Source organism: Diabrotica virgifera, chromosome 8, assembly GCF_917563875.1.
Source record: "Diabrotica virgifera virgifera chromosome 8, PGI_DIABVI_V3a".
NCBI lineage: Eukaryota > Metazoa > Arthropoda > Insecta > Coleoptera > Chrysomelidae > Diabrotica > Diabrotica virgifera.
Window position 1 is genome coordinate 221,705,957 of NC_065450.1, and position 25,571 is coordinate 221,731,527.

General features: G+C 33.1%; 1 protein-coding gene across 3 annotated transcripts in view; it reads right to left on the reverse strand.

The window, feature by feature from the left end:
• LOC114342058 (rab GTPase-binding effector protein 1) overlaps positions 1-25,571 on the reverse strand; it is a 49,617-nt gene that overhangs the window by 1,824 nt on the left and 22,222 nt on the right. Inside the window, exons 5-13 of one of the 3 annotated variants that reach the window (XM_050657438.1) lie at positions 23,316-23,429; positions 20,074-20,208; positions 19,958-20,005; positions 18,398-18,676; positions 16,106-16,251; positions 14,171-14,264; positions 4,194-4,381; positions 3,539-3,674; positions 1,924-2,040 (exon numbers count right to left, since the gene is read on the reverse strand). In XM_050657438.1, coding sequence (XP_050513395.1) covers positions 1,924-2,040; positions 3,539-3,674; positions 4,194-4,381; positions 14,171-14,264; positions 16,106-16,251; positions 18,398-18,676; positions 19,958-20,005; positions 20,074-20,208; positions 23,316-23,429 — 1,257 coding nt within the window. The remainder of the gene's footprint in view (positions 1-1,923; positions 2,041-3,538; positions 3,675-4,193; positions 4,382-14,170; positions 14,265-16,105; positions 16,252-18,397; positions 18,677-19,957; positions 20,006-20,073; positions 20,209-23,315; positions 23,430-25,571) is intronic. The other 2 variants (XM_050657440.1, XM_050657439.1) reach the window with 2 other exon arrangements.

Sequence of the window (25,571 nt, forward strand, 5' to 3'; positions counted from 1 at the left end):
AGTATAGGCAGTTTTGATGTAATGTCAAGAAAAATATAAAAATGGAATTTCAGTCAAGTTCGAGTAAAAGTTTTTGTAGGTATTGTCCTGTAATTGAGAATGAATAAATTATAATTGTTGATATATAAGCCGTTTGTAGAAAAAATATTGTATGATATAGGTGTTAAAAAGTACATTTTTAAGGCACTCATGTGAATTGCAGAATGAGCGAAGCAAATCTTTCACACGAAACTTTCACATACGTACCTTAAAATTGTGCTTTTAACATTTATATCATATATAACTATTATTATAATTTTTGTGTATTTGGATTTGTCTACCTCGGGAATAAGATAATAAGTAATAATTTAAAGTATTTTATAATTCACTTCGTATGTTTGTCACTATGAGAAATCTTGTAGCCCGTATAAACAAAAGGGTATAGCTCAGTGGTACAGCGTTGGGCTGGAGATCAAGAGGTCCCCGGTTCAAATCATCCTGGTGTTTTCCAATCTTTTTTTAATTTTTGGTATTGTTTTAATAAACATTTTTGGAAAGTAGTAAGTAAAAATTAATTTAATCTTTAAATAAAATACAAATAAACTGTCCGAAAGTATATTTATTTCATTGAAATCATATTTAGAAGTATAACTTCTTACGTGCGTACAACGTACACAAACATTATTTTTTTTTAATCAAATTAATTGACACAAAAAGAAGAACGTATGTAATTTATTTAATTCAAAATACATTCTGTTGCTGTCACAAAACAGAAAAAATGTTTTTTAATAAATAAACATTGCTTTTTGCTTAATTTCAACGTTCAAGCTGCCACCTATCTGCCTCTTGGTAGGTTGAATATTGAATTTAAGCAACAATGTTTATTTATCAAATAAACATTTTTTTCTGTTTTCTGTCAGCAGTAGAATGTATTTTCAGTTAAATAAATTACATGCATTCTTCTTTTTGTGTCAATTAATTTAATTCAAAATAATTTTTCTTGAGCACCCTGTTAAATAATTAGGTCAATGTTAATATTACTGAATAGAGAACTGAATAACCTTTCAAATGAGCTAGCACACGACCCCTATTCTGACTGAAGTATCTTCTTTCACAGTTGACCATGACATTCCCATTTCATATGTTTGAGCTAAGATAAAATTCATATACAGTGTGGGCCAAACAAAACAGTCCAAAAACTGTCCAAATATTTGGCAGTATTTATTAGATTTTAAGGAAATGACGAAACAGGCCGATTTTTGATCTAAGGGGGACATATTTATACGGTACATACATCTCTCATTTATCAGCCCCCTTCCTTCCACATCCCCACCCCTTATTTTTAAATAAGGGAATAATTCCCTTATTTGATGGGGAAGGAGGTTGATAAATGAGAGATGTATGTACCGTATAAATACTCCCTTAGATCAAAAATCGACCTGTTTCGTCATTTCCTTAAAATCTAATAAATACTGCCAAATATTTGGACAGTTTTTGGACTGAATAATTCCCTTATTTAAAAATAAGGGGTGGGGGGATGTGGAAGGAGGGATTGATAAATGATAGATGTATGTACCGTATAAATGTGTCCCCCTTAGGTCAAAAATCGACCTGTTTCGTCATTTCCTTAAAATATAATAAATACTGCCAAATATTTGGACAGTTTTTGGACTGTTTTCTTTGGCCCACACTGTAAATGAATTTTATCTTAGCTCAAACATATGAAATGGGAATGTCATGGTCAACTGTGAAAGAAGATACTTCAGTCAGAAAAAAATCTAAGGAGTACCATACTGAACAAACCCCTGGTCCGTCGTCACTAAGAGAGAAAGAAAATTGTTTAACAATTTGAGATTACTTCTTCAGGGACAGTACGCTAGGTGCATACTATGGGGGCTTCGGCATTGAAAAAAATAATTATTATTGCAAAATAAAAAAACTGACCTGTAAGCTTTGAGATAATCTAACAAAATCTTGTTGAACAGCTTCGGTGTTGTCTAATTCTTGTTGCAAAGAAAATACTCTGGATTTTAATTCACTATTTTGTTTTTCCAATGTTTTCTGCAAACAAAAAAAAGATATTATGTTTAAAACAAAAATGTTTGTAGTACATGGAAGTTTATAATACAAAATAATGGATATTCTTTTTCTCATAGGCATCTTTCAGTGCGTCACAGTTTTTCGATTTCTTTCTAACGCATTAAATTGTATGTGACAGAAAAAAGACACGACCGTGATTACAGAAATTTATAACAATTATTCTAGTTGTCGATAGATGGCGCTATAATCGAAAAAAAAATATTTACGAATTATATAATATATTTACGAATATAATCTGTACAATTTATAAGATTATACAAATCAAAGAAAATACCATTTTATAAATGCAACAAACACAATTGATCTGTTTTTATGACAAATTGCAAATAAAATGTAACAACTGTCAGATTTAACTAAAATGTCATGTTAGAATAATTGTTATAAATGTACAGCCGGTTCCTAAAAAAACTGATACGACTCTTAGTAAGATTTGATCATGTTGAGCAGTGTATTTGATTGATCTGACATTATATTTATTATGACAGACAAATAATAAAATAAACAAACAACAAACAACGGATTACATATTATGTTAATTCATAAATTGTACTAATTATTAAGGTCTAAATGTTTATATTATTTTGAATTCCTGTATTTTATAAAGAGTATATAAATGATAGTTTTTACATCAAATAGATCACATAATTATTGTAAACGTGAATTATACAACAAAACAAATTAATATTCAATTCAGCCCTGTAACTTACTAAAATAAATATTATAGAAGTTTTCAGGGACTTTCAGCCCACGGTAATAATGTAGTCTGTCATTCTGAGTTTAAATTTTTCAAAAATATTTATTAGTTTTCTCAGTATTCGAAAAAAATGAATACAATTAAAATACATTGAGAATTTTGACATGCGTCACAATTTTGCCTTAACTCAATGTAAAATTCTAAACTGTTGAATTCCAGCTTCCATAATTATTTGACATCAAAAGACATTAGAAACTATTTGTAGAGGATTGAAATCTGTATTGAAAACAACTGTTAAAATTGGTCTACGTAATTAAACATATTCCAAAATTTTGTAAAAATATAATACATTTCAGTTTTCAGCCCAAACTTAGGCCACACACAATGCAATAATGTTCACATTTTTGAACTGTCAGTATTTTTATTTTATCATCTATTGTTTAAAAACAATACAGTTGATAAGATACCCTCAGTTGCAGAGAAAGTATTAATAATAAAGATTAATAATAAAGTCTAATAACCGTGGAACAGAATAAGCTATCTGACAAATTTTAAGATTTGGCAGTGACATTGACAGTATGTAAATATTAAGTATTTATCTTTCAAAATACACTGCTCAATTTTCTACAAAATACGCTTCAAGAGTCGTATCAGTTTTTTTTGGAACCAGGTGTATATTACCACGGACTTACCTTTTTTTCTATCATTTGTGACGCACTGAAAAATGCCCATGAAAAGGACCATGGCAATAAAAAATTAACTTACGATTGCTTCGCTAAGTTCTTCTATTTTATTAATCTGTTCTTTAATTTTCTCTTGATTAACACTATCGGAATTGGCTAATTTTTCTTGATGGGTTGATATCTGTTTCTTCTCTCTTTGGAGCTGATCCACCTGTTTCCTGTAAGAAAATCATTTTTAGCCAACGTTTAGAGTTTATACTTATAATTTGGGAGGAATTACATAAGTATATTAACAAGATTTAAAACCTACAATATGGTGAGTGATAATATCTGCTCATTATAGCCTCATAGATTAGAATCATTAGAGAAATTCTACCAAACTTAAATATGGCTTGGTGTCTTTGAGAATACTAGTCTTGAATTTATAAATTTCATCCCTGAAGTCTGGAAGACTGTCAAAATACACTTCCACACTGGCATTACCTCTTTGATAAAATTTGTTTTCACGCATACATTTTTGGAAAATGGTAATTTTCCTAAATCTGAGAGGTAGGAGAAAAATTCGTACAGCAGTTCCCTGATTTTTGCGATGATTTTAGAAGCTGTGTTTTGTTTTGATGACAATTAATTTTTCTTTTCTAAACAAGGTCTTTTCTCACGAGTACTTACATTCAGATAGTCCAAAAGTGTAAAAATAGCGAAAATCAATAGAACAAATGTCTGACAAAAACACTTACCTTAAAGTTCTCAATTCTAATTCCAAACTATCTTCTATTCCTTTCCTTTCGTGTTGATCGTTCGTTATTCTATCTTTTAGTAACATAATCTCAGACTGAAGAGTATTGACTTTTTTCTCTTGGGCCTCTTTGCCCATTTTGGTGATGATCAAGTCTTGTTGATTCTTTAGAATTATTTCTTGGAGTTCCTAATGAACAATATTTGAACATTAAATGTAAAATTTCTACGAAAATTAATCAGTTAATAGAATAGTTTTCATATAGGCCAAACAAATACCTTCAGCATAAACAAAGAAAATCTAAAGGTGAAGTAGTTTTCAATCCTAATAGAAATATTAATAATATTTAAAACTATTAAAATATTACTAAAAGATTTTTAAATTGAAAACTTATTGGTCCATTTTCTTGGTAACACCTTCATGGCTTATAAAATTTGCAAGCCAGATGGATACTGAAGCGAAAAAGACAAGAGGAAATTCAAAAACTTACAATTTACGACCCCGTCTGTGCAGCTCGTAAATTCCAACGGAAAATGGACTTAGTTACTCAAAGAAGTAACGACCAATATAAAAATAAAATAAAAATTCCATTTTTATTCAGTTGCAATGCGAAGGCAAAACAATCTTATTTTTCACTTAGAATACGGAGCGCAGTCCAACACTCTGAATCGACGATTTTCGACTCTTGTTGGAGTCTCATCAGAGAGAACGTAGGCCTGCTACTCCATACTCTAAGTGACCAACACCGAGAGTTTATCCCCCACACCGCAACTGACGTGAATGGACTAGGTGACTAGCGTCATCTGGCAATTGAAAGATGAAGTAGTTTTCAATCCTAATTGCTAATACTAAGCAAAAACTGTTCTATAATTTTTTTTTCGAAAACTCGATGCTTTTTGTGTTATTTCTGGTTGAAAATTGGTCATTTTCATTAAAACATAACACCTTTTCAAACGGTTTTTTACGAATACCTTAAAAACTATGCATCTAACTAAAAACACTATGTATAGTCGGTTCGCTAAACTCAGACGCAACTGACTAGATATTTTACTCGATAATTTTTTTGTTTTTTGCCAATTTTGCAAAAATTGGCAAAATTACTAACTATTTAGTGATTATTAACTATTTAGTAATTATTTTTTGCCAATTTTACTAAAATTGGCAAAATTACGGACTAAAATATCTAGAAAGTTGCGTCTGAGTTCAGCGAACAGACTATAAAACGATTTTTGTAGCTTATAAAATAACAAAGAGATTCTTTCCTTTATGAATCTTCTAGTGATAACTCAAAAAGAGATATGGTAAGTGAAAAACTTGTTTTCTTGGTGCATGCTCAAATCAGTGTATTTAACTTGAAATAACAGAGAAACGGCCGATTTTAGGTGTATAATGCTACCAATAACTTTTGTTGTGCTTGAAAAGACCTTTAAAATAAGCAATATTAAATGTCGATTACATTCAAACTATGCGAGATAAACTGTAAAAAATTTGATGACTAACGTATTTTAAAAAAAAATGAGTAGTATATTTAACCCCTCATCCACAAGAATTTAAATGCATCGTTTTCCGTCTACAATACATTTTACTATAGTGTTATTTTTATGTTCAAAATGTTGGGTGGGTTTAAAATGAATGATTTTTGAAAAAAATAAGATCAAATTATTGGGCGCATTTTTAAATTTTCTTAAAAATCTTCCTTTTTCTCCATGTAACTCGAAAATGATAAGAGATGCCAAAAAAAAAGATGCCATACCAAAATGAAGGTTTCTTCTAGATAAACATTTTGATTTTATTTTTTATAACAGTATCTCTTACCATTTTCAAGTTACATAGAGAAAAAGAAAATTTTTAAGAAAATTTAAATATGCGCTCTATAATTTGATCTTATTTTTTTCAAAAACCCGCTCAACTTTTTGAACACAAAAATGACACTGTAGTAACTTATTTTTTTTAAACGATTCATTTTGATCCAGCCCAACTTTTTAAACATAGAAATAACACTATAGTAAAATGTATTGTAGAAGGAAAACGATGCATTTAAATTCTTGTGGGTGAGGGGTTAAACATACTTCTCAATTTTTTTCTTAAAATTCGTTAGTCATCAATTTTTGCAGCACATCTCGCTTAGTTTGAATGTAATCGACATTTGATATTGCTTATTTAAAAGGACTTTTCAAGCACAATAAAAGGTATTGGTAGCATTATATACATAAAATCGACCGTTTCTCTGTTATTTCAAGTTGAATACACTGCTTTGAGCATGCACCAAAAAACAAACTCTTTTTACCTACCATATCTCTTTTTGTGTTATAACTAGAAGATTGAAGAAGGAACGAATTTCTTTGTTTTTTATGATCTACAAAAATGTTTTATATAATTTTTTTTAGTTAGATGCATTGTTTTTAAGGCAACCATTTTCAAACGTTTTTTTTTGCAAAAAACCGTTTGAAAAGATGTTATATTTCAATGAAAATGGCCAATTTTCAACCACGAATAACTCAAAAAGAATTGAGTTTTCGAAAAAAAAATTTAGAACAGTTTTGGCTTAGAATTGGGTTCTCTAGCAACTTCCGTAGTTGTTTAACCAAAAAATTTTTCACCCCCGAGAAGAGGTGGGAAGCGCCCCCAAGACAAAAGCACACATCGGCATAGGGTAGACTTTGAATAAGGAGATATTTTCAGGCTATTCCTAAAATTTCATTAAAATCCATGCAGTAGGATAGAATTCGGAGGTAATAACCTGTTCTTGCTCTCATTGACTGCCCTAATAACCTAAATGTTTCCTGCAGCCGATTTTGATGATATACAGTCGGAAAAATGAAAGAATACCCATGAACGAACATATAAAACACGCTGTATTTTCCTGTCACCGTGTCACAAAGAAAATTGTCCAGTGCAAGTACATGTAACAATAATTATTATATGTACTTGCGCTGGCCAATTTTTTGTATGACACGGTGACAGGAAAATACAGCGTGTTTTATATGTTCGTTCATGGGTATTCTTTCATTTTTCCGACTGTACATAGTTATAAACAAATGAAGATCCAAAAACGGTAAATTTTTCGATTTTTTCGTCTATTACCAAAAAGTTAAGCATTTTAAACAAATTTGAGAGTAAGAAACTCATAAATCGTATAAAAAAACTTCAATATGACGTTCGCTGAATATGTCAATTCTTATTGGTTGCTTAGAAAATTGCAAAATAAATCATAAATTTCGAGTTTTTATAAATATTTATAACTTATGTAAAAATTAACTTAGAACCTTCTTATTACACGGAATGCTGAGACTTCTGGTGCTTAAATCATACAATAAATTTCAAAGCAATTGGTCAAATATTTTAAAAGATATTTAATTTGTTTATCCCAAATTCATTTTTTTTACAACACAAGTCAGAAAATTATGAAGTTACAGTGAGTTATTAAAACAATACCAAAAATTAAAATAATAAAATAATAAAACACACACAAACACATTGAAAAATGCCACAAATGATTTCTGAACAATAATTGTCGGAAATTTTTTTAACTAAATACGTATGTTCTGAAAAAAAAATTATATAATAAATATACTTACAATCATAAAATGTATTAAAAAAATAAAAAATAAAGTTTCTATTGGGGTTCGAACCTAATTATGTTTGCGCAGTTAGTATTGAAATTCACTCATCTTACACTTTTACCCACGGAGACACATACATTATGTGGGAAGATCGACTAACTAAACGGTTTAAACTTTTGACAGTTCTGCATTTAACCAAATTATTTTGATTTTTGCAGAATTGAAATAATAAAATGCAACAAAACAGAGTAAGAAAACGATATATTAGGTGAATATTGATAGAAATTTTGATGGTAATCAAATTATATAAATCAAAGCATTACATACTATTTTGGTAGGTTCATTTTAAATTTTCCAAATAGGTAGGATTTTTTTTTTTTTTTTTTTATTTTTTTAATTACATAATTTCCAATGTAATTTTTTATTAGGATACTGAAACATTTACAATTATTACGTACCTGTCGCTTTTAAAAACTATTTAAAAAGGCACTACAATTATAAACTTGCTTTTTTCTCTGCCATCACAACAATAAAAACTAATATACACAACATTTGAGAATGCTTTACTTTTTAGTAACAGACGAAAAAACGAAAATTTACCGTTTTGTGATCTTTATTTATTTATAACTATGTATATCATAAAAATCGGCAATTGTCAAAGTGTGGACACGAATTTTTATTCTCCGCATTTTAATAGTTTGATTTTAACGATACAAACGAGCAGTTCTCGGTGTATTGTGTGTTATTGTGTTAATTAGTGTTCCTTTTGTTAATTTTCTTTATTGTTTATAATAGGTAGGTTAGGTAAGTGATTAAAAAAATATATAATGGATGAGACCTCGGGTGGCACTTCGCCACCCGAAAATAAGGACGCAGAGGAGGATAGGTATGTAAATAATTTTATAGATTTAAATAATAGATATAGAACTGAGGATAAAGGTCCATATTTTGTATATATTGAGAGTACTGATAAGCATTTGGGAAGAATTTTCCCAATCCGGATTGGTCACGTTTTGTTGACTGACAATTATATAAAATCCGATGTTCTTGATATCAAATCGATTGGTCTTAATCGCGTTAAAGTTATTTTTAAGTCTTATGAAAAAGCTAATTATCTAGTTAATAATAAAATTATGTCTAATAATAACTTAGTAGCGTATATACCCAAATTTTTTACACACAAGAAGGGTGTGTTGAGGAATATTGACACATACTTTTCTGAGGAATATTTAAAAAATGCCATAATATCTCATAAAGAGGTGGTTCAAGTCCAACGCATGAAACGAAAGGTAACAGATAAAGACGGTAATATTTCATATGTAAACAGACAAATGGTAATTGTTCAATTTGTAGGAAATGAACTTCCTCAAAATATAACAATTAATTTATGCAATTTCTCTGTAGAACCATATATATTCCCCGTTGTTCAATGTTTTAATTGCTTGCGATATGGGCATTCTGCCAAGCAATGTAAAACCAAATCTTCTCACTGTCGAAACTGTTCTAGCCTAAATCATACGTCAGACTCTTCTTGCGAAAAATTCTGCATTTATTGCCAAAATAATGAACACTGCTCTACATCCAGAGATTGTCCAGTATATAAGAAACAAAAAAATATCAAACAACTCATGGCCAGGGAAAATATTACATTTAAAGAAGCTGAAAGATTGCATGATAATCCATCTTATGCCAAGATTTCTACAAATAATAGATTTTCAGTTCTTAATAATTCCACTAATTTTCCCTCTCTGCCACTCCCCAGTACGTCCCAAACTCCAAATTCTAGCTTTTTGCTACGTAAACCCATTGTTCGAAATACTTCACCCAAAAGACAAGTGAAAAAACGTAAGCCATCCGCTCCGGAGTCTCCACCTATTTCTCCGTCTCTGCCTACTTTTTCCCATTTTCAATAAAAAAAAACCAAATCTTCACATAATCCCATCATACCAAATCCTCACAGAGATGACTTTATCCAATATAAGGAAAAACTAACAAGTCAGATAATAACCGTAGTTAAACAAGTAGTTAATTCAGATTCATCCGAAACAAATTACAATTTAGAAGAAAATATTAGAAATATGATCTCCTCTATATTAAGTCCTTCAAATCTAATTCCAGAAATCGATATTGAATCTTGTTCTGATGATTCAATCCACTAATAAGATAAGTACACCCAATAGTAAAAACATTAAAGTTATCCAATGGAATATTCGTTCTTTCTCTAAAAACCATCCAAGTTTATTAAATTTTTTACACGATAATCCTGTAGATATTATAGCTTTATCAGAAACCTTCAAAAAACCAAACCATTCTTTTAAACTAAAAGGGTATAAGATTATCCGACAGGATCGTGCAAATGGCTTTGGCGGTGTTGCCATTGCAGTTCGCCAAGACATTAAATTTATAAATTTTCCTATTACTTTTGCATATAAAAAAGATTTAGAACTTTGCGCAGTTAAATTTCCGTCCTTAAATATCATACTAGTATCGGTGTATAAACAACCTAAATTAAATGTTTCTAAATCAGATTGGTCAAATATCTTTCGGCAATTTAATTCTCCTGTTATCTTCTGTGGCGATTTTAACAGCCATCATACACTTTGGGGATCTCATATTAATAAAGCTTGTGGTAATCAATTAGTAGAAGCCTTAGATGACAATAACTATGTTGTTCTCAATAATGGTAAACCAACTAGAATTTCTCGTCCAGAAGAGCTACCTTCGGCGGTAGACATTACATTTTGCTCTGCTGGTTTGGCTAGTGATTGTTGTGTATGGGATGTCGTACCAGATGCGTTAGGTTCAGATCATTGCTTAATCAAATTTGAAATTATTAGGGATAGAGTTATAATAAATAAAAATCCAGCATCTAAATGGAATGATAAATTAGCTGATTGGTCTGCATACTCCACTATACTGAAAAATTCGTTAATTAGGACAAACCAAAATCTAAACTCCAATCTACTAAGCTTCTCTATTTTTATGGAAAAGGTCTCAGATGCAGCATCCGCAACTATTCCCCTAAAAAGAGCAAGACAACAAGTAACTCAACGTCCAATATGGTGGGATACCGAATGCTATGATATGTTTCGTCGCAGAAAAGAAGCCCTGAACCAGTATAAACGTGTCTCAAACTATACAAACTATTGTCAATATCAAAATGTAGCTAGTCAAACTAAATTACTATTTTCTAAAAAAGCTCGAGATAGCTGGATATCTTTCATAAGCAATATTAATAAAAACACGCACCCTACTAAAATTTGGCAATTTATAAAAAAAATATCAAACAAAGACTCAACGGGATCGGGCAGTATATCAGCTGATATGGTGGACGATTTTTTTGAGTTTTTTATTCCCAAATTTGCATCAAATAAAATCGACTTCAGTAAATTCAATAGTAATGTAGCATGCAATGAATCATTTTATATGCCTATCAGTTTGGAGGAATTACGATTAGCAATCAAACAATCTAAAAGTACAGCACCGGGATTTGATAGCATTACATATAAAATGATTGAATACTTGCCTGAAATTGCTAAAGGAATTCTTTTAAATATTTTTAATAGTTGGTGGTTGCAAGGATTATATGACCAAAGTTTAAAAAAAACTGTAATTTGCTTACTTGCTAAACCCAACAAAAATTTAAGTCTACCTAACTCTTACAGACCAATTTCATTAATATCATGCATTACAAAAACATTTGAGAGAATTATCAAATTAAGAATTGAATTGCATTTTGAAAGTAATTGTTTATTACCTATTAATCAGTTTGGATATCGCAGAGGCAAAGGCACCTCTGAAGCATTAGCTCAATTAGTTTCCGACATTCAGAATGCACTTTCCGTTAATCTTATAACGGCATGCTTGTTTTTAGATATTAAAGGGGCTTATGATACTCTGGATATTGATATTTTAACTGTTCAGCTCATAAAATACGGTCTAAATTATAAATTCGCACAAAGAATCACAGATTTGTATAGGGACAGAGAAGTTTTCATTCGAGATTCAGAAAATCACATTTACGGCCCTCGATTATTATCAGTCGGAATTCCGCAAGGTTCAGTCCTAAGTCCAGTACTTTTTAATATCTATACTGCAGAATTGCATGACATGTTAAATGAAACAAATAATACAATTAAAATTATTCAGTATGCAGACGATTTCTGTATATACAGCAGCCGTAAATCATATAGTGAGTGTTTATGCGATTTGGAACTGATAATGCAATGTGTAAAAAGATGGTCTATGGCTTTTAATTTCACGTTATCCCCTGAAAAATCTAGCATCACCTTTTTCACTAGACATAGGTTAAGTTCCCCTGCCAGTATAAATTTAAGTAATGTTGATATTAATGTATCCTCTCACCATAAGTATCTGGGCGTGGTTTTGGACAAAAAACTAACCTGGACACTCCATGTGAATCACATTATCAACAAATGCGAGAAAGGTTTAAACATGCTTCGTTGCATATGTAAAGCTAGATGGGGTGCCGACCCAAAGGTAGCATTAATGTTCTATAAATCGTATATTCGGTCAATCATTGATTATGGATGCTTTTTATATGGTTCATCGTCAAAATCTAATTTATCAAAAATCGATCATATTCAGTATAAGGCAATACGTATATGTATTAGTGCGTTTAAGTCAACGCCATGTGCTGCAATTCTAGCAGAAGCGCAGGAACCTCCTCTAAACCTTAGAAGAGAATTCTTGTCTAATAAGTTTCTATTAAAGACCAGGACTTTAGATTCACATAAATTATTAAGTAAAATTAACAGTCTCACTGAATATAACTTAACAAATTCTTATTGGAGAATTAAAACTTCTCCCCCTCTTACAGATGCTTATCTAGAAACTAACAACTTTAGCATTAACACTAAACAAATATTACCCATATATAACCTTTCTATTGAGGAAATCGCAATCTTTCCAAAGATCATAAAACCTACATATAGAAACTTACCATGCCAAAACAATAAAATTATAAAATTAATCTTATCTGAATTTTCTAATTATAAATACATCTATACAGATGGTTCAAAAACATGTAATAGTGTAGGTAGCGCTTATTATGTTTCTAATATAAAAAGTGGTAATTCTTTTAGACTGCCTAAATGTACATCTATCTTCACTGCCGAACTTTATGCTATTGAAAGAGCCCTAACTTACGCGGTTGAACAGAACTTTGGAGACACGGTTATACTATCAGATTCTTTATCTGCTCTTGAGGCAATATCACAACCAATAACCAAAAAACACAACAATGAGTTGTTATGCCATATTAGAAAGACAATCGCTCGATTTAAAAATAATAGTAGTGACTTGGTCTTTATCTGGGTAAAAGGACATGCTGGAATCAAAGAAAATGAGATAGTGGATGAAATGGCAAAGAATTCGGCAACTTTAAATGAAATAGTAGATTTAACAATCTCCAGCGATTACATTCCAGAATTGCATAAAAAATTAAGAAAGAAATGGGAAACTATTTGGCTTAAGTTTGTACAAACTTCGAGGAATCCATATACTTACACATACCCACAACTTCCGCAAAATATCCCACATATATTTGATTATCACGTTACTCGGTTTTATTCCACATCCCTAAGTCGCTTAAGATTAAACCATGGCAATTTTCCTGCACATTTAGCTAAAATAGGAATGCGTATCAACTCTCTCTGTTCATGTGATAACTACTCTACTGCAGATTTAAATCATATAATCTTTAATTGTGAACTTAATAAAAACCATACGAAAGCACTAATTGCTAGACTTCAGGAGCGGAATGTAAGTTTACCGCTGAATATTTCACATCTACTAAGCTTCAATACCAAAACTATTAATGATATTATCATACAATTTCTTAAAGATTCTAAAATAAAAATTTAATATGACATCTTCAATCTTCAACTTTCAAATATCTGTGGCAAAAAGTTTATCTAATGCCATCCCCTCTTTGTGAACACACACACACACATAAAAATCGGCTGCAGGAAACATAGGTTATTAATATAGATGTCCATACTACTCAAAAAATTTGGTTTCGGCCTGGAGGGAGATGTGTCACGAGAAAAATATTATTTTTCTGGACTATATTTAGGTCCCCTCATTATATGACAGAAGGACAGAAGTATTGAGCATTTCTCATTTTTATGACGTTGATTAATTCTAGCTCTTTGTGCATGATCTCTAGCACACGTTCGTTGGACATGTGTATGTGTGCTGTCCACGCGATTCTGAGCCTGCGACGGTAACACCACAACTGGAAAAATAACAGTCTCGCAATATTTTTGTAGAGTAAAAACAAGAAATGGCGTAGAAAGCTTGAGAAGGTCGAGGCCCTCTAAGAGCTGTAGCACCAAGATGATGATGATGAAAAACAAGACAAACATTTTTTTTTTCGTAAATAATATCTTACCTCAACTGTATTTGGCAGGTCAATTATTTCACTTTGTAGTTCTTGGGAATGTGCTGTATACTTTCCTATCAACATATCATTTTCCTCTTGCAATCTGTAAAATATAAAGTTACTAATGCTTCTTAAAATAATTTCTCTCATTAAAATCTGGCAGAGTTTCTGAAAACAGATGGAACATGACTTCTACGTATAGAGAATGATTAGAGGGCAAAGAAAGGAGATGGACGAATTAATATAAACGAAACAGATTCAGAAGGAATCATGGGCAGACTACTTCCGATCTCTATTTGCTAAAGGCGACGATAATGAACCAGCAACACCTGAAGTTACGACAAACGAAGAAATAAACATCCAGGAGGGAGAGGTAAAGGAAGCATTAAGGAAACTAAAAAATAGAAAATCTACAGGAGAGGACACAATATCGAACGAACTTCTAAAGTATGGAGGACAAGATCCTCCATACTTTAAGCTCCATAAAGAGGAAAGCGAGACAGAAGGGGACAGAAAAAGAAAGAGAATAATATATAGTGTGTCGCAAAAGTAGCGGAACGGTCGAATATTTCACGAAATAAACACCGTATCGAAAAACTGAAAAATACGTGTTCAATAATTTTCAAAAACCTATCGAATGACAGCAAACACGACCCCCACTCCATCCCCTGGAGGTGGGGTGGGGGTAACTTTAAAATCTTAAACGGAAACCCCCAGCTTTTATTGCAGATTTGGATTGCTTATATAAAAGTAAGCAACTTTTATTCAAGATATTTTTTCGAATTGTGGATAGATGGCGCTATAATCGAAAAAAGAGATTTATCATGATAACACAAGTAAATTATAGAAACGGTCTAATATCTTCAGAGTATCAAGAAATACACTTCGAAATGAAAAACCAAAAAACACGTGTTTAATATTTTATGCGCCCTGGAGGTGGGGTGGTGGGTAACTCTAAAATCTTAAATAGGAACCGGCATTTTTATTGCAGTTTCGATTCCACATGAAAGATTAAGTAACATTTATTCAAAACATTTTTTAGAATTGTTGATAGATGGCGCTAATAAATCGTATTTTTCCGAAAATTGAAGAAAGACTTCTGTGTAAAAGGTATATTTATTAAAACCCCAATAAAGAGCTACATTAAAAGACAGAACGTTTTCGCTCTAAAGAGAGCATCATCAGTGTTCTAAGCAAGCTCTACATGCTAAGCCACCTAAAATACATAGGTTAAAACCCTTAAAACGCCGACCAAAAGTCTTACATTGGCGTGTATTATGTTAAACTCTGGCGATGGGTGAAAATGAAAAAGATATACCTCACAGCATTATATGACTCTACCACGTGTATGTGAGAGGTATTTTTCCGATTATAGCGCCATCTATCAACAATTCTAAAAAAAGTTTCGAACAAAGGTTACTTATTTTTTCATGGGGAATTCAAATCTGCAATAAAAAATGGGGGCACCCATTTAATATTTGGGGGGCACCCACCTCCAGGGGATGGGGTGGAGGATCATGTTTAATGTTATTCGATAGTTTTTTGAAAAATATTAAACACGAATTTTTTGGTTTTTCATCTCGAGATATCAGACCGTTTCTATAATTTACGAATGGTATCACGACACATCGTTTTTTTCGATTATAGCGCCATCTGTTCACAATTCGAAAAAATATCTCGAATAAAAGTTGCTTACTTTTGCGTAAGGAATGCAAATCTGCAATAAAAACTGGGGGTTTTCATTCAAGATTTTAAAGTTTCACCCCACCACACCTCCAGGGGGTGGAGTGGGGGTCATGTTTTCTGTCATTCAATAGATTTTTGAAAATTACTGAAAACGTATTTTTCAGTTTTTCAATTCGATGTTTATTTCGCGAAATATTCTACCGTTACACTACTTTTGGGACACTCTATATAAAAAAGTAAGAAGCAAAGTAGACTTGCCTTATCAGTTCTTGATGGACAGTTTCCCGTTCGTGTGTTAGTTTTCCTATACTCATTTTCATCTCCGAACATGTCTGGTTAAAAAACTGGCGCAGCTCTTTCAGATCTTGCTCTGTACATTCTGTTGTCCGTGTTAGTTCTGCCACCTAAAACAAGTTCGTGTACATATACTGTGGAAATCGTACGTCAATAGTAGACCAAGAGGCAGCGCTGAAAAATCTCTTTGAATTTACTAAAGCTAGATTTTTCACAGTTGATTACTGTGAGTGTGTAGTGAAACATACTGCGGTCGGTCAAGCGAAACGTAGAACAGGGTTTACTGAGAGGGTATCAAAGTTGCTTTCCTACGAAGGTAATTAAATCCATTTACTAAGGCTGAAAATCAGTACACACATTCTAAATTAAATATAAATAAAAGTTATTATAGTCGGTCAGCTGTATGACGGGACAGAGCCGGTCGGTCGGCTCCGATAGTCGATTGAGGAAATGAAGCATTTTGGCTCGCAATTTTTTGGTCCAGCATGGATTTACTTGAAATTTTCACAGAAGGTAGGGAATAGTCCAAGGATCATTTTCTATAATATGCCGGCTATCATACGCTAAAACTTTGGGGTGGTTACCACCCCATCTCGGGGGTGGTTGCCACCCCATCCCGTCAGTGGAAATTTTTTATTACATTTTAACCATGTAATTCGATGGAAAAAGTGATTCTAAGAAAAAAATGTTTTTTACATTTTCTTCGTAAAACTAATATTTTTTGAGTTATTCGCGCTTCAAAATAACAGTTTTTCGACGAAAAAATCGACTTTTTTAGAGGGCTTTTTGAGAATACCTCAAAAAATATTCTATATATTTTTGGCGATAAAAAGTTTCTTCAAAAATGATTTTGTAGGATAAGACTGTGTAAATTAAATTCCATAAGATATCTTAGTTTTTAATTTGGAGTGGGTTAAAGGGCCCGAATAAGGGGGTGTTTGCTGGTAAATAGAGGTTTTAAACAGCTATATCTGGCTAACTATTCACTGTAATGAAAATCTATGCACAGGGTAATTTTAGTCATTAAAAAAGCTACAATTTAGTAGTTTATAATTTTTTTCGTATCTTCAGTATTTTAGGAGATATTTTGAAGTAAAAGATGAAAAATACCAAATTGCAAAAATCAATTTTTCTTTAAACTCCAATTTTTCCAAAATTAGGCATTTTAAATAGGTCAAACTCCTTGAGCGTATTGATAACATAAATATAAAAGGAACTACAGAAAGGTGAAGACCAATTTTGAATTAGGAAGGTAGTTAGGGGGTTGTTTTCACTGATTTTTTCGTAGAGAAAAGCAGCTACCGACATTTTTTTGATTATAAGTCGCTTAATTTTCATGCTAGAAACTTTTTATTATTTTTTTTTGAAAGGTCTAATGGTATACTTGAAAAAATATTATTTAAGTTTTCCTCGAAAAATGCAAATTTTTCCCATTATTTGGCTTTGAATATTTCAAATTATCCATTTGACGAAAAAAGCTAACCTTTAACATTCCGTATCTCGGTTTGTATTGGTCTTAAAGATATTATTGGAAAATAATTTGATTTGTGTTACTAAAAATTTTGATATCCACAGTTTTTAATGCATATTTTTCGAGGTATTCTCAAAAAACCCTCTAAAAAGTCGATTTTTTCGTCGAAAAACTGTTATTTTCAAGCGCGAATAACTCGAAAAATATTAGTTTTACGAAGAAAATGTAAAAAACATTTTTTTCTTAGAATCACATTTTCCATCGAATTACATGGTTAAAATGTAATCAAAAATTCCCACCCCCGAGATGGGGTGGCAACCACCCCCAAGGTTTTAGCGTATGATAGCGGCATGATATAGAAAATGATCCTTGGACTATTCCCTACCTTCTGTGAAAATTTCAAGTAAATCCATGCTGGACGAAAAAATTGCGAGCCAAATTGCTTCATTTCCTCAATCAACTATTGGGGCCGACCGACCGGCTCTGTCCCGTCATACAGCTGACTGACTATAATAACTTTTATTTATATTTAATTTAGAATGTGTGTACTGATTTTCGGCCTCAGTAAATGGATTTAATTACCTTTGTAGGAAAACAACTTTGATACCCTCTCAGTAATCCCTGTTCTACGTTTCGCTTGACCGACCGCAGTATGTTTCTCTACACACTCACAGTAATCAACTGTGAAAAATCTAGCTTTAGTAAGTTCAAAGAGATTTTTCAGCGCTGCCTCTCCGTCTATAATAGTTTTTACGATTCAACAGCAGATATTATACTTATATTACCTGTCTCTTATGCTCCTCCTTTTTCTCGTTCCACTTTTCCTCCATATCTTTCCTAAATCCGATCTCTTTGAGGAGTTCTTCCTTATGCCGCTCCGCTGCTTTCTCAGCCGCCGTTACTTTGGTCTCCAGTTCTTTGGAGATCTTCTGTTCCCTCACCAACTGAGCCTCGTAATTGCTGCACATGTCGCAAATGAACAGCCTGTTGGACTCGAACGATGTATTCGTTGCAGTGGTGGCGTTTAGGTTGGTATGGTGGGGGGATTGCTCGCTGGTATTTAGCTACAATATAAATATATATCAAACATAGAGTCAGAAGACAAAATATATATGATTTTACAGTCGACTGAATGTTGTGCTTTTAAATTTTAAATGACACTGGAAGAGAACATTTTATACGTGGCCGCTCTTTTTAGTTTTGCATATAGCCGCTTAGATGGCGCCACCAAAAAAACCTTCCGACACCAACGTAACCTCAATATTTTGTTGACATAAATAGAGGATTTCATTGCGATACAACAAGTCGTGTAGATACAGTGAATTTTTGAAATTAGTCGGTCGAAAAATGGATCTTAACCAACCAACATTTTCGAGCAATAATTTTTACAATTTTCGGAGACGATTATCTCAGCAGCAATGTCACGCTGAAATGGTTTCTGTGTTTGGGAATGAAGCATCACACCAGTCAACTATTTCCCGCTAGTATTGCGAATTTCAACGTGGTCACTCCAGTCTAAGCGACAAATCCAGGCCAGGTCCATCCAAAACATCATTCACACAGCAAAACATTGATGCTGTTCGTCAGTTAATTAAGGATGACCGCCGTGTAAGTTACCGGGAGATAGAGGCATCTTTGGGCATTTCAAAGACCTCTATTCAAAAGATTCTACATGAAGAACTGAGTGTTAGGAAGTTGGCTTGCCGTTGGATCCCTCATTTGCTTACAGAAGAGTAAAAAGCGGTTCGCGTCAATTGTTGTCGAAAAACATTGGAACGGTTCAACAAAGGAAGCTCAAAAAATGTATATAGTATTGTTAGTGGCGATGAATCTTTGATTTACTCCTACCAACCAGAAAATAAACGCCAATCCGCTGTGTGGGTGTTTCACGATGAGGAAAAACCAACAAAAGTGATCCGTTCTCGAAGTGTGTCAAAGAAAATGGTCGCAACTTTTGTATCAAAATATGGTCATGTGGCAACAATTACTTTAAAAGATCGAAGAACGGTTACTTCTGATTGGTACATAACCGTTTCTCTACCAGAAGTTACACAGAAAGCAACACACAAAGCAACACACAACGGCGAATCATCCTACACCAGGACAATGCAAGTGCTCACACTGCCCAAAAGACAATAGAGTTTTTGGAGCTTCAAAACATCGAATTGTTAAACCATCCACCGTATAGCCCCGACCTAACTCCCAACGACTTCTTCACATTACAACACAATACATTCGCGAATAAAAGCCTATTTATCTGAATGCCGCGAGTGTATGTGACGGTGATTTTGGTAAGATTTTTTATAAACTTAATTAAATATTGCCTTTATAACATAGTTAGTTACCTTTCTCAATTCCCTTGAATCAGAACCTATAATACAGTCCACACAGCTCTGAAATTATTTTAAGGTATAGGAAATTATTGCACCATTAAAATAATACAGCGAAAAAGAAATATTACCTCATCTTGTCTATGACCACATTCTCTACATTTTTGTAACTGCTCATCTGTAGCTCTCAGTTTCTCTTTCAGGGCCTTTATTTGGTCGTTCAACGGTTCGACTAAAGATCTTAAGACCTCTGCATCCTCTTCAGTCTGTAAAAAAAAAAGGAATTCAAGCACTAGTTCATGCTATCTACTATTTTAAAGAGGAGCAGTTTAAATAGTATAGGTCAAGGATGAAGGAGTAATGGACGAACAGCAACACAAGGAACAATAATAGGAATAAAATGCTGCATTAAGTAGAAAAACCTGTGTGATAATAAGCTCAACGAAAGTAAGAGATTCGATTTCAGTACATGTCCTGCCCATTTTATATGATTTGTCTCGTTCTTCTTGTTTAAGTGCCATCTCCGCGACGGAGGTCGGCAATCATCATAGCTATTCGGATTTTGGAGACGGCTGCTCTGAAAAGTCCATTTGATGTACACCCGTACAATTCTCTCAGGTTGCGCAGCCACGATATTCTGCGTCTCCCTATGCTTCTATGCCGGTGGTGGTGTGTTGACGGAATTAATTAAAAATAAGTGTAACAACGAATAGTAATATATTTATTTATTTTGGGTAAACAAACGTGGTGTTTTGCTTATATCTCGAAAGGGTATTGTTAGCGAGAGCGAGGGTGTGTCTGAATCGTTCGCATGCTGTGTAGAGACTGACTTGCCGGACCACCAACTATTATGTCAACTGGTTTGCGGTTTTGCGATAATGGCCAGAAGGCCATAAATTACTGCATCTGCCTTTTAAAAGATGAGAACCTTTTTATATTTTAAGAAGTTGACATGAAGAGTGTGGCAATCTGGCATCGTAATCAATTAGTGTTTCCTTGAAAAAAACATTAATTTAATACAATCTGTTTAGGGATACATTTTCGTTTTTCGAAATTAATGGCCCTTGTTGGCATACAGTGTGTGTATTACATGTGAATTTTAAATGCGTAATGTTGTTTCGTTTTGAGAAAAGTTATTAAAAATTAACAAAATAAAATTAGCAAAAATAGTAATTAAAGCGTATCGCTATACTTCTTTTTCCTTGAATATTTCCCTGCATAATCAATTGGAGCAAGTTGTATCTCTATCACAGATATAATAACACAATAGATTAGGCCAGGTCCGAAAAATAGCGTAACGCGGAGCAGTTCGGGTCGGTGGTCTATCTATCTCTCTTTGCCGGCGCTTAGCTTTCTCTCTCTAGCATATGATGGCTGCCGCCTCTGTGTCACTGTCGTTCCATTACTCCCACCTCTTGGTAGATACGCTCACACTCGCACGACAGACAAAGATAGCTAGACCACTGTACTTTATGTTGGCGTTACACCCCGAAGCATTGAGTAGCATATCCCTAGGCTGATCTATTGTTGACATATCTCTAATCTCTATTCACGTGTAATATGTCCGAGATATTCTAATTTTCTTGTTTTGATGGTATTTAAGATTTCCATTTCTTGGATGAAAGATATTCATCTTTCTCAGAACCTCTTTGTTTGTGACGTGTTCTGTTCACGATATTTTCAGAATTCTTCTGTACACCCACAGCTCGAATGATTCTAGTTTTTTCCTTGATGCGGCATTCAAGGTCCAAGCTTCCATTCCATAAAACAAAGTCGAGAAAACGTAGCACCTAGCCAACTTAGCTCTTAACTTCAACTTCAAATCTCTTCTCATTTTGTTAAAATTTGTTCTAGCCTTTTCTATTCTGATTTTGATTTTCTGGAAGTAATCACCTGTGGAGTTGATCATTGTTCCAAGTTATGCATATTGGTCGACTCGTTCGACATTGGATCCGTTTATGAAGAGATTCTCGTTATTTCTTTGAGTTCTCGATATTCTAATAAACTATGTCTTCTTGGCGTTCATTGTTCTTGTCCAAACTCCGCTATTCTGGTCACCGGCCTCTGAAGATTCACAATATTTTCGGCTAAGATGATAGTGTCATCCGCATATCTAATGTTGTTAATGGGAACTCCATTTACCTTTATTCCAGCTGTTTCGCCCTCAAGAGCTTTTTTCAAGAGCTCGTCCGAGTAGGCATTAAAAGAATTGGCGACAACACGCATCCCTGTCTCACACCACGCCTGATTTCAATTTCCTCTGACAGCTGATCGCTAACACGTACTTTTGCTCGTTGCCCATAGTATAAATTCGATATCGTACAATATTTTCATCTCCATAGAGTGCTTAAGGTTCCTGATTATGTCTTCTTCTCCACTCTCCTGTTATCTCATATCTAGAAGGCCCAAAGATCGTCTGGAGGATCATCCGTTCTAAGACTAATAATTTTGTTGTGTCACGCTGATTCAGTGTTCAAGTCTTACTACCATACGTTATTATGGGGCGAATTATGGTTTTATATTCCTTTATTTTAGCTACCTTTGAGAGCAATTTTGATTTAAATAACCTCGCTAGGACGCAACACTCTCTATTTCCTGGCATGATTATAGCTGCTACATCTTTTTCATCTGTTTTTTCTCACTGCTCTTAAGTATTTGACATTTTGTCTAATTCCTAGTCTTGGACTTTTTGTAACTAACATCTACTTGGTTTGATCTTCCTTGACCTTTAGGCCAATTTCTCTGACCCCACTTTCAAAAAGAGTAAAAACTTCTTTAGCATCTCTGGTGGATTGTGCAATTGTGTCGACATCGTTAGCAAAAGTTAACAGTACCTTCTCTCCCTGAGCAACAAAGCCATTGTTAATTCTGTTTGTGCTTTCCTAACTGCCTGTTCTAAAGAGAAGTTGAATAACAAAGGTGAAAATGAATCGCCTTCTCTTTGAACAGAAACAGACGAGCCACTCTGCAGCGCTACTCTGTGGCGCCACAAAGTGGCTTAAACAGGCGATTTTGTAGCGCCAATGATTTTGTAATGGACGTCACTAGCAGCGAGGATTAGCGACAGTGGCTGGTCACTGTCGGTCGTCTGGATTGGCACGTTTAATTTACATAAGAATTTAAGGTTAATCATCAGAAGCTACTTTGTGGTGCCACAGAGTGGTGCTGGCTCGTCTGTTTCTGGGATTAGGCCAGTTTAGATTTGAAACTCATCTGACGTACTGCACAATTCTGACAAATGCAGATTAGCCCAGCTTTCTGGGTACCTACTCCCAATCTGGAAAAAGACAAAACATCTTAATCTTGGAAAAATTAACTGAATAAGAACAGGAAGAAACGATTATGTAACTACAAAAATAAAAATATTACTTGCCTTTTTAAAAGAATCCTCCACGCTTTCTTGAGAAGAAAAAGAATCTGCTCCCAATTTCTTCAACCCTTTTGTTAAAACATTAAAAACTTGACTAGGTGCTAGACTGCTATGTTCCTGGAAATCAAAAGACAAAAACGTCAATATGTACTTCAATTTTATTTATTTTTGAAGTTATACTTCTTTAGGCGCGATTGGGAGTGAATTCTTATTATTCTGCGCGCATGCGCACACAGACAGTATAGAGTTCGTTGCTAAATCTTTTAAGTTATGTATGTATCAGTCCGAAAAGGGTGTTGAAAGAATATATGTGTTTTTAGTAAATACATTTATTATAATTTTTGTGTCTTTGGATTTGTCTTTATCTGGAATAAGATAGTAAGTAATATTTAAAGTATTTTTATAATTTACTTGATCTATTTGTCACTAAGTCTGGAAATCTTGTAACCCGTAAAAACAAAGGTGGTATAGCTCAGTGATACAGCGTTCAACTGGAGATCGAGAGGTCCCCGGTTCGAATCCGTGTGTTTTCTATTTTTTTTTTAATTTTTGGTATTATTTTAATAAACATTTTTGGAAAGTAGTAAGTAAAAATTAGTTTAATCTTTAAATAAAATACAAATAACCTGTTGAAAGTATATTTATTTCGTTGAAATCATATAATAGAAGTATAACTTCTTACGTGGGTACAAAGTACACACACATTCTTTTTTTTCTCTTTTTTGTCAGAGCTTTAATTTTAAACCTGTATAGCATTTTATATACATCTAGATTCTTTGAAGGAATCCAGATGTACATAAAAGAATACATATATATATATATATATATATATATATATATATATATATATATATATATATATATATATATAAAAATCGATGGTAAGACTCTATGGGACAGAGTTAGAAGTACAGATATACGACGGAGATGCAAGGTGGACAACATTAATAACTGGGTAAGAAACAGAAGAATAGAATGGAATGACCACATAAGCCCAATGACAACAAATAGAGTAGTAAGGACAGCGAGAGACGGTTCCCCAATAGGAAGACGATCAGTGGGAATACCACGAAAACGATGGAACGACAACTTACTAGAGGCCCATTGAAAAAACTGACAGAGTCATGTATATACAAAAAGAAGAAGAAGGAGATTCTTTGGCTCTAAAAGATGTGTAAGATTAGAAGGTAATTGAATGAGATTGGTATTGATATTTCAATAAAATGTAAAGGACTTAACAGCGTTCGTTGTAGATCAGCTAGCTCCCCACATATACCTACATTCATCATTATCTACAAGTCCTATTTTTCTTTTATAGACTGGGGGGTCATACAGCAGTTGCTTTACAGTATGTTCTTAGGTAAAGAATTGTTAATTTGTAATTTTTGGTGCCTACCATCACTTGAATAAATACAGAGATAATGATGATAATGACAATAAAAAAAAAGTAAACATAATTTAAATTAGCTCCTTTTAACTTTTAATTTTCAAATCAAGAGATATTATTTATCTCATGATTTTTTCTGTGCATCCCAGCATTAGAAAAAAAAAGTGAGACTGACACTCACAAATATTTCTTTAAGCTATAGATTAACATTACAGATTATATTTTGATAATCATTTAATCAAAACTTAAGCTATTTATTGGACATTGTTATTTGGAACTTAAAATGCCGTAATACTGACGATCATCATCATCAAAGTTTTGAATCCTCTAATATGCACTACTGTTTGCTTTCTTTTTTTGATATTAGTATGTTTGTGATATATCTGATTGTCAACTGTTGTGAAAGATATCAGCCATGTTACTTTATGTTCTCTTCTGTGCTTGAAGTTTGTGCTTAACTGTTTGTTATTACTGCTAGGTTGCATAATTTTCTTCCATTATCGTTTCTCATCATTAATAGTTTCTTTCTTTGCTACTTCCTTATATTGTATTTCTTTACGTAGTTTTGTATTGAAGTCAGTAATAGTTAGTACTGTCATTTCTGAGTAATCTTCCACATAATTCCTCCAGTTGTTCATATAATCGGAGAATACAGTAAGCGCATGGGATTAGAGATTAATAGCAAAAAGACCAAATTCATGATCATCTCCAGAAACTTTACTTGAAAACTCCACCATAACACTGAATACCAAGTCCATTGAAAGAGTGAGCAAATTTAAATACCTGGAAACTTGGCTTTTTGAAGACTGGGCATCGGACAGGGAAGTAAAATGTCGCATATGAGCAAGCTCGACAAGCTTTCGTAAAATTCA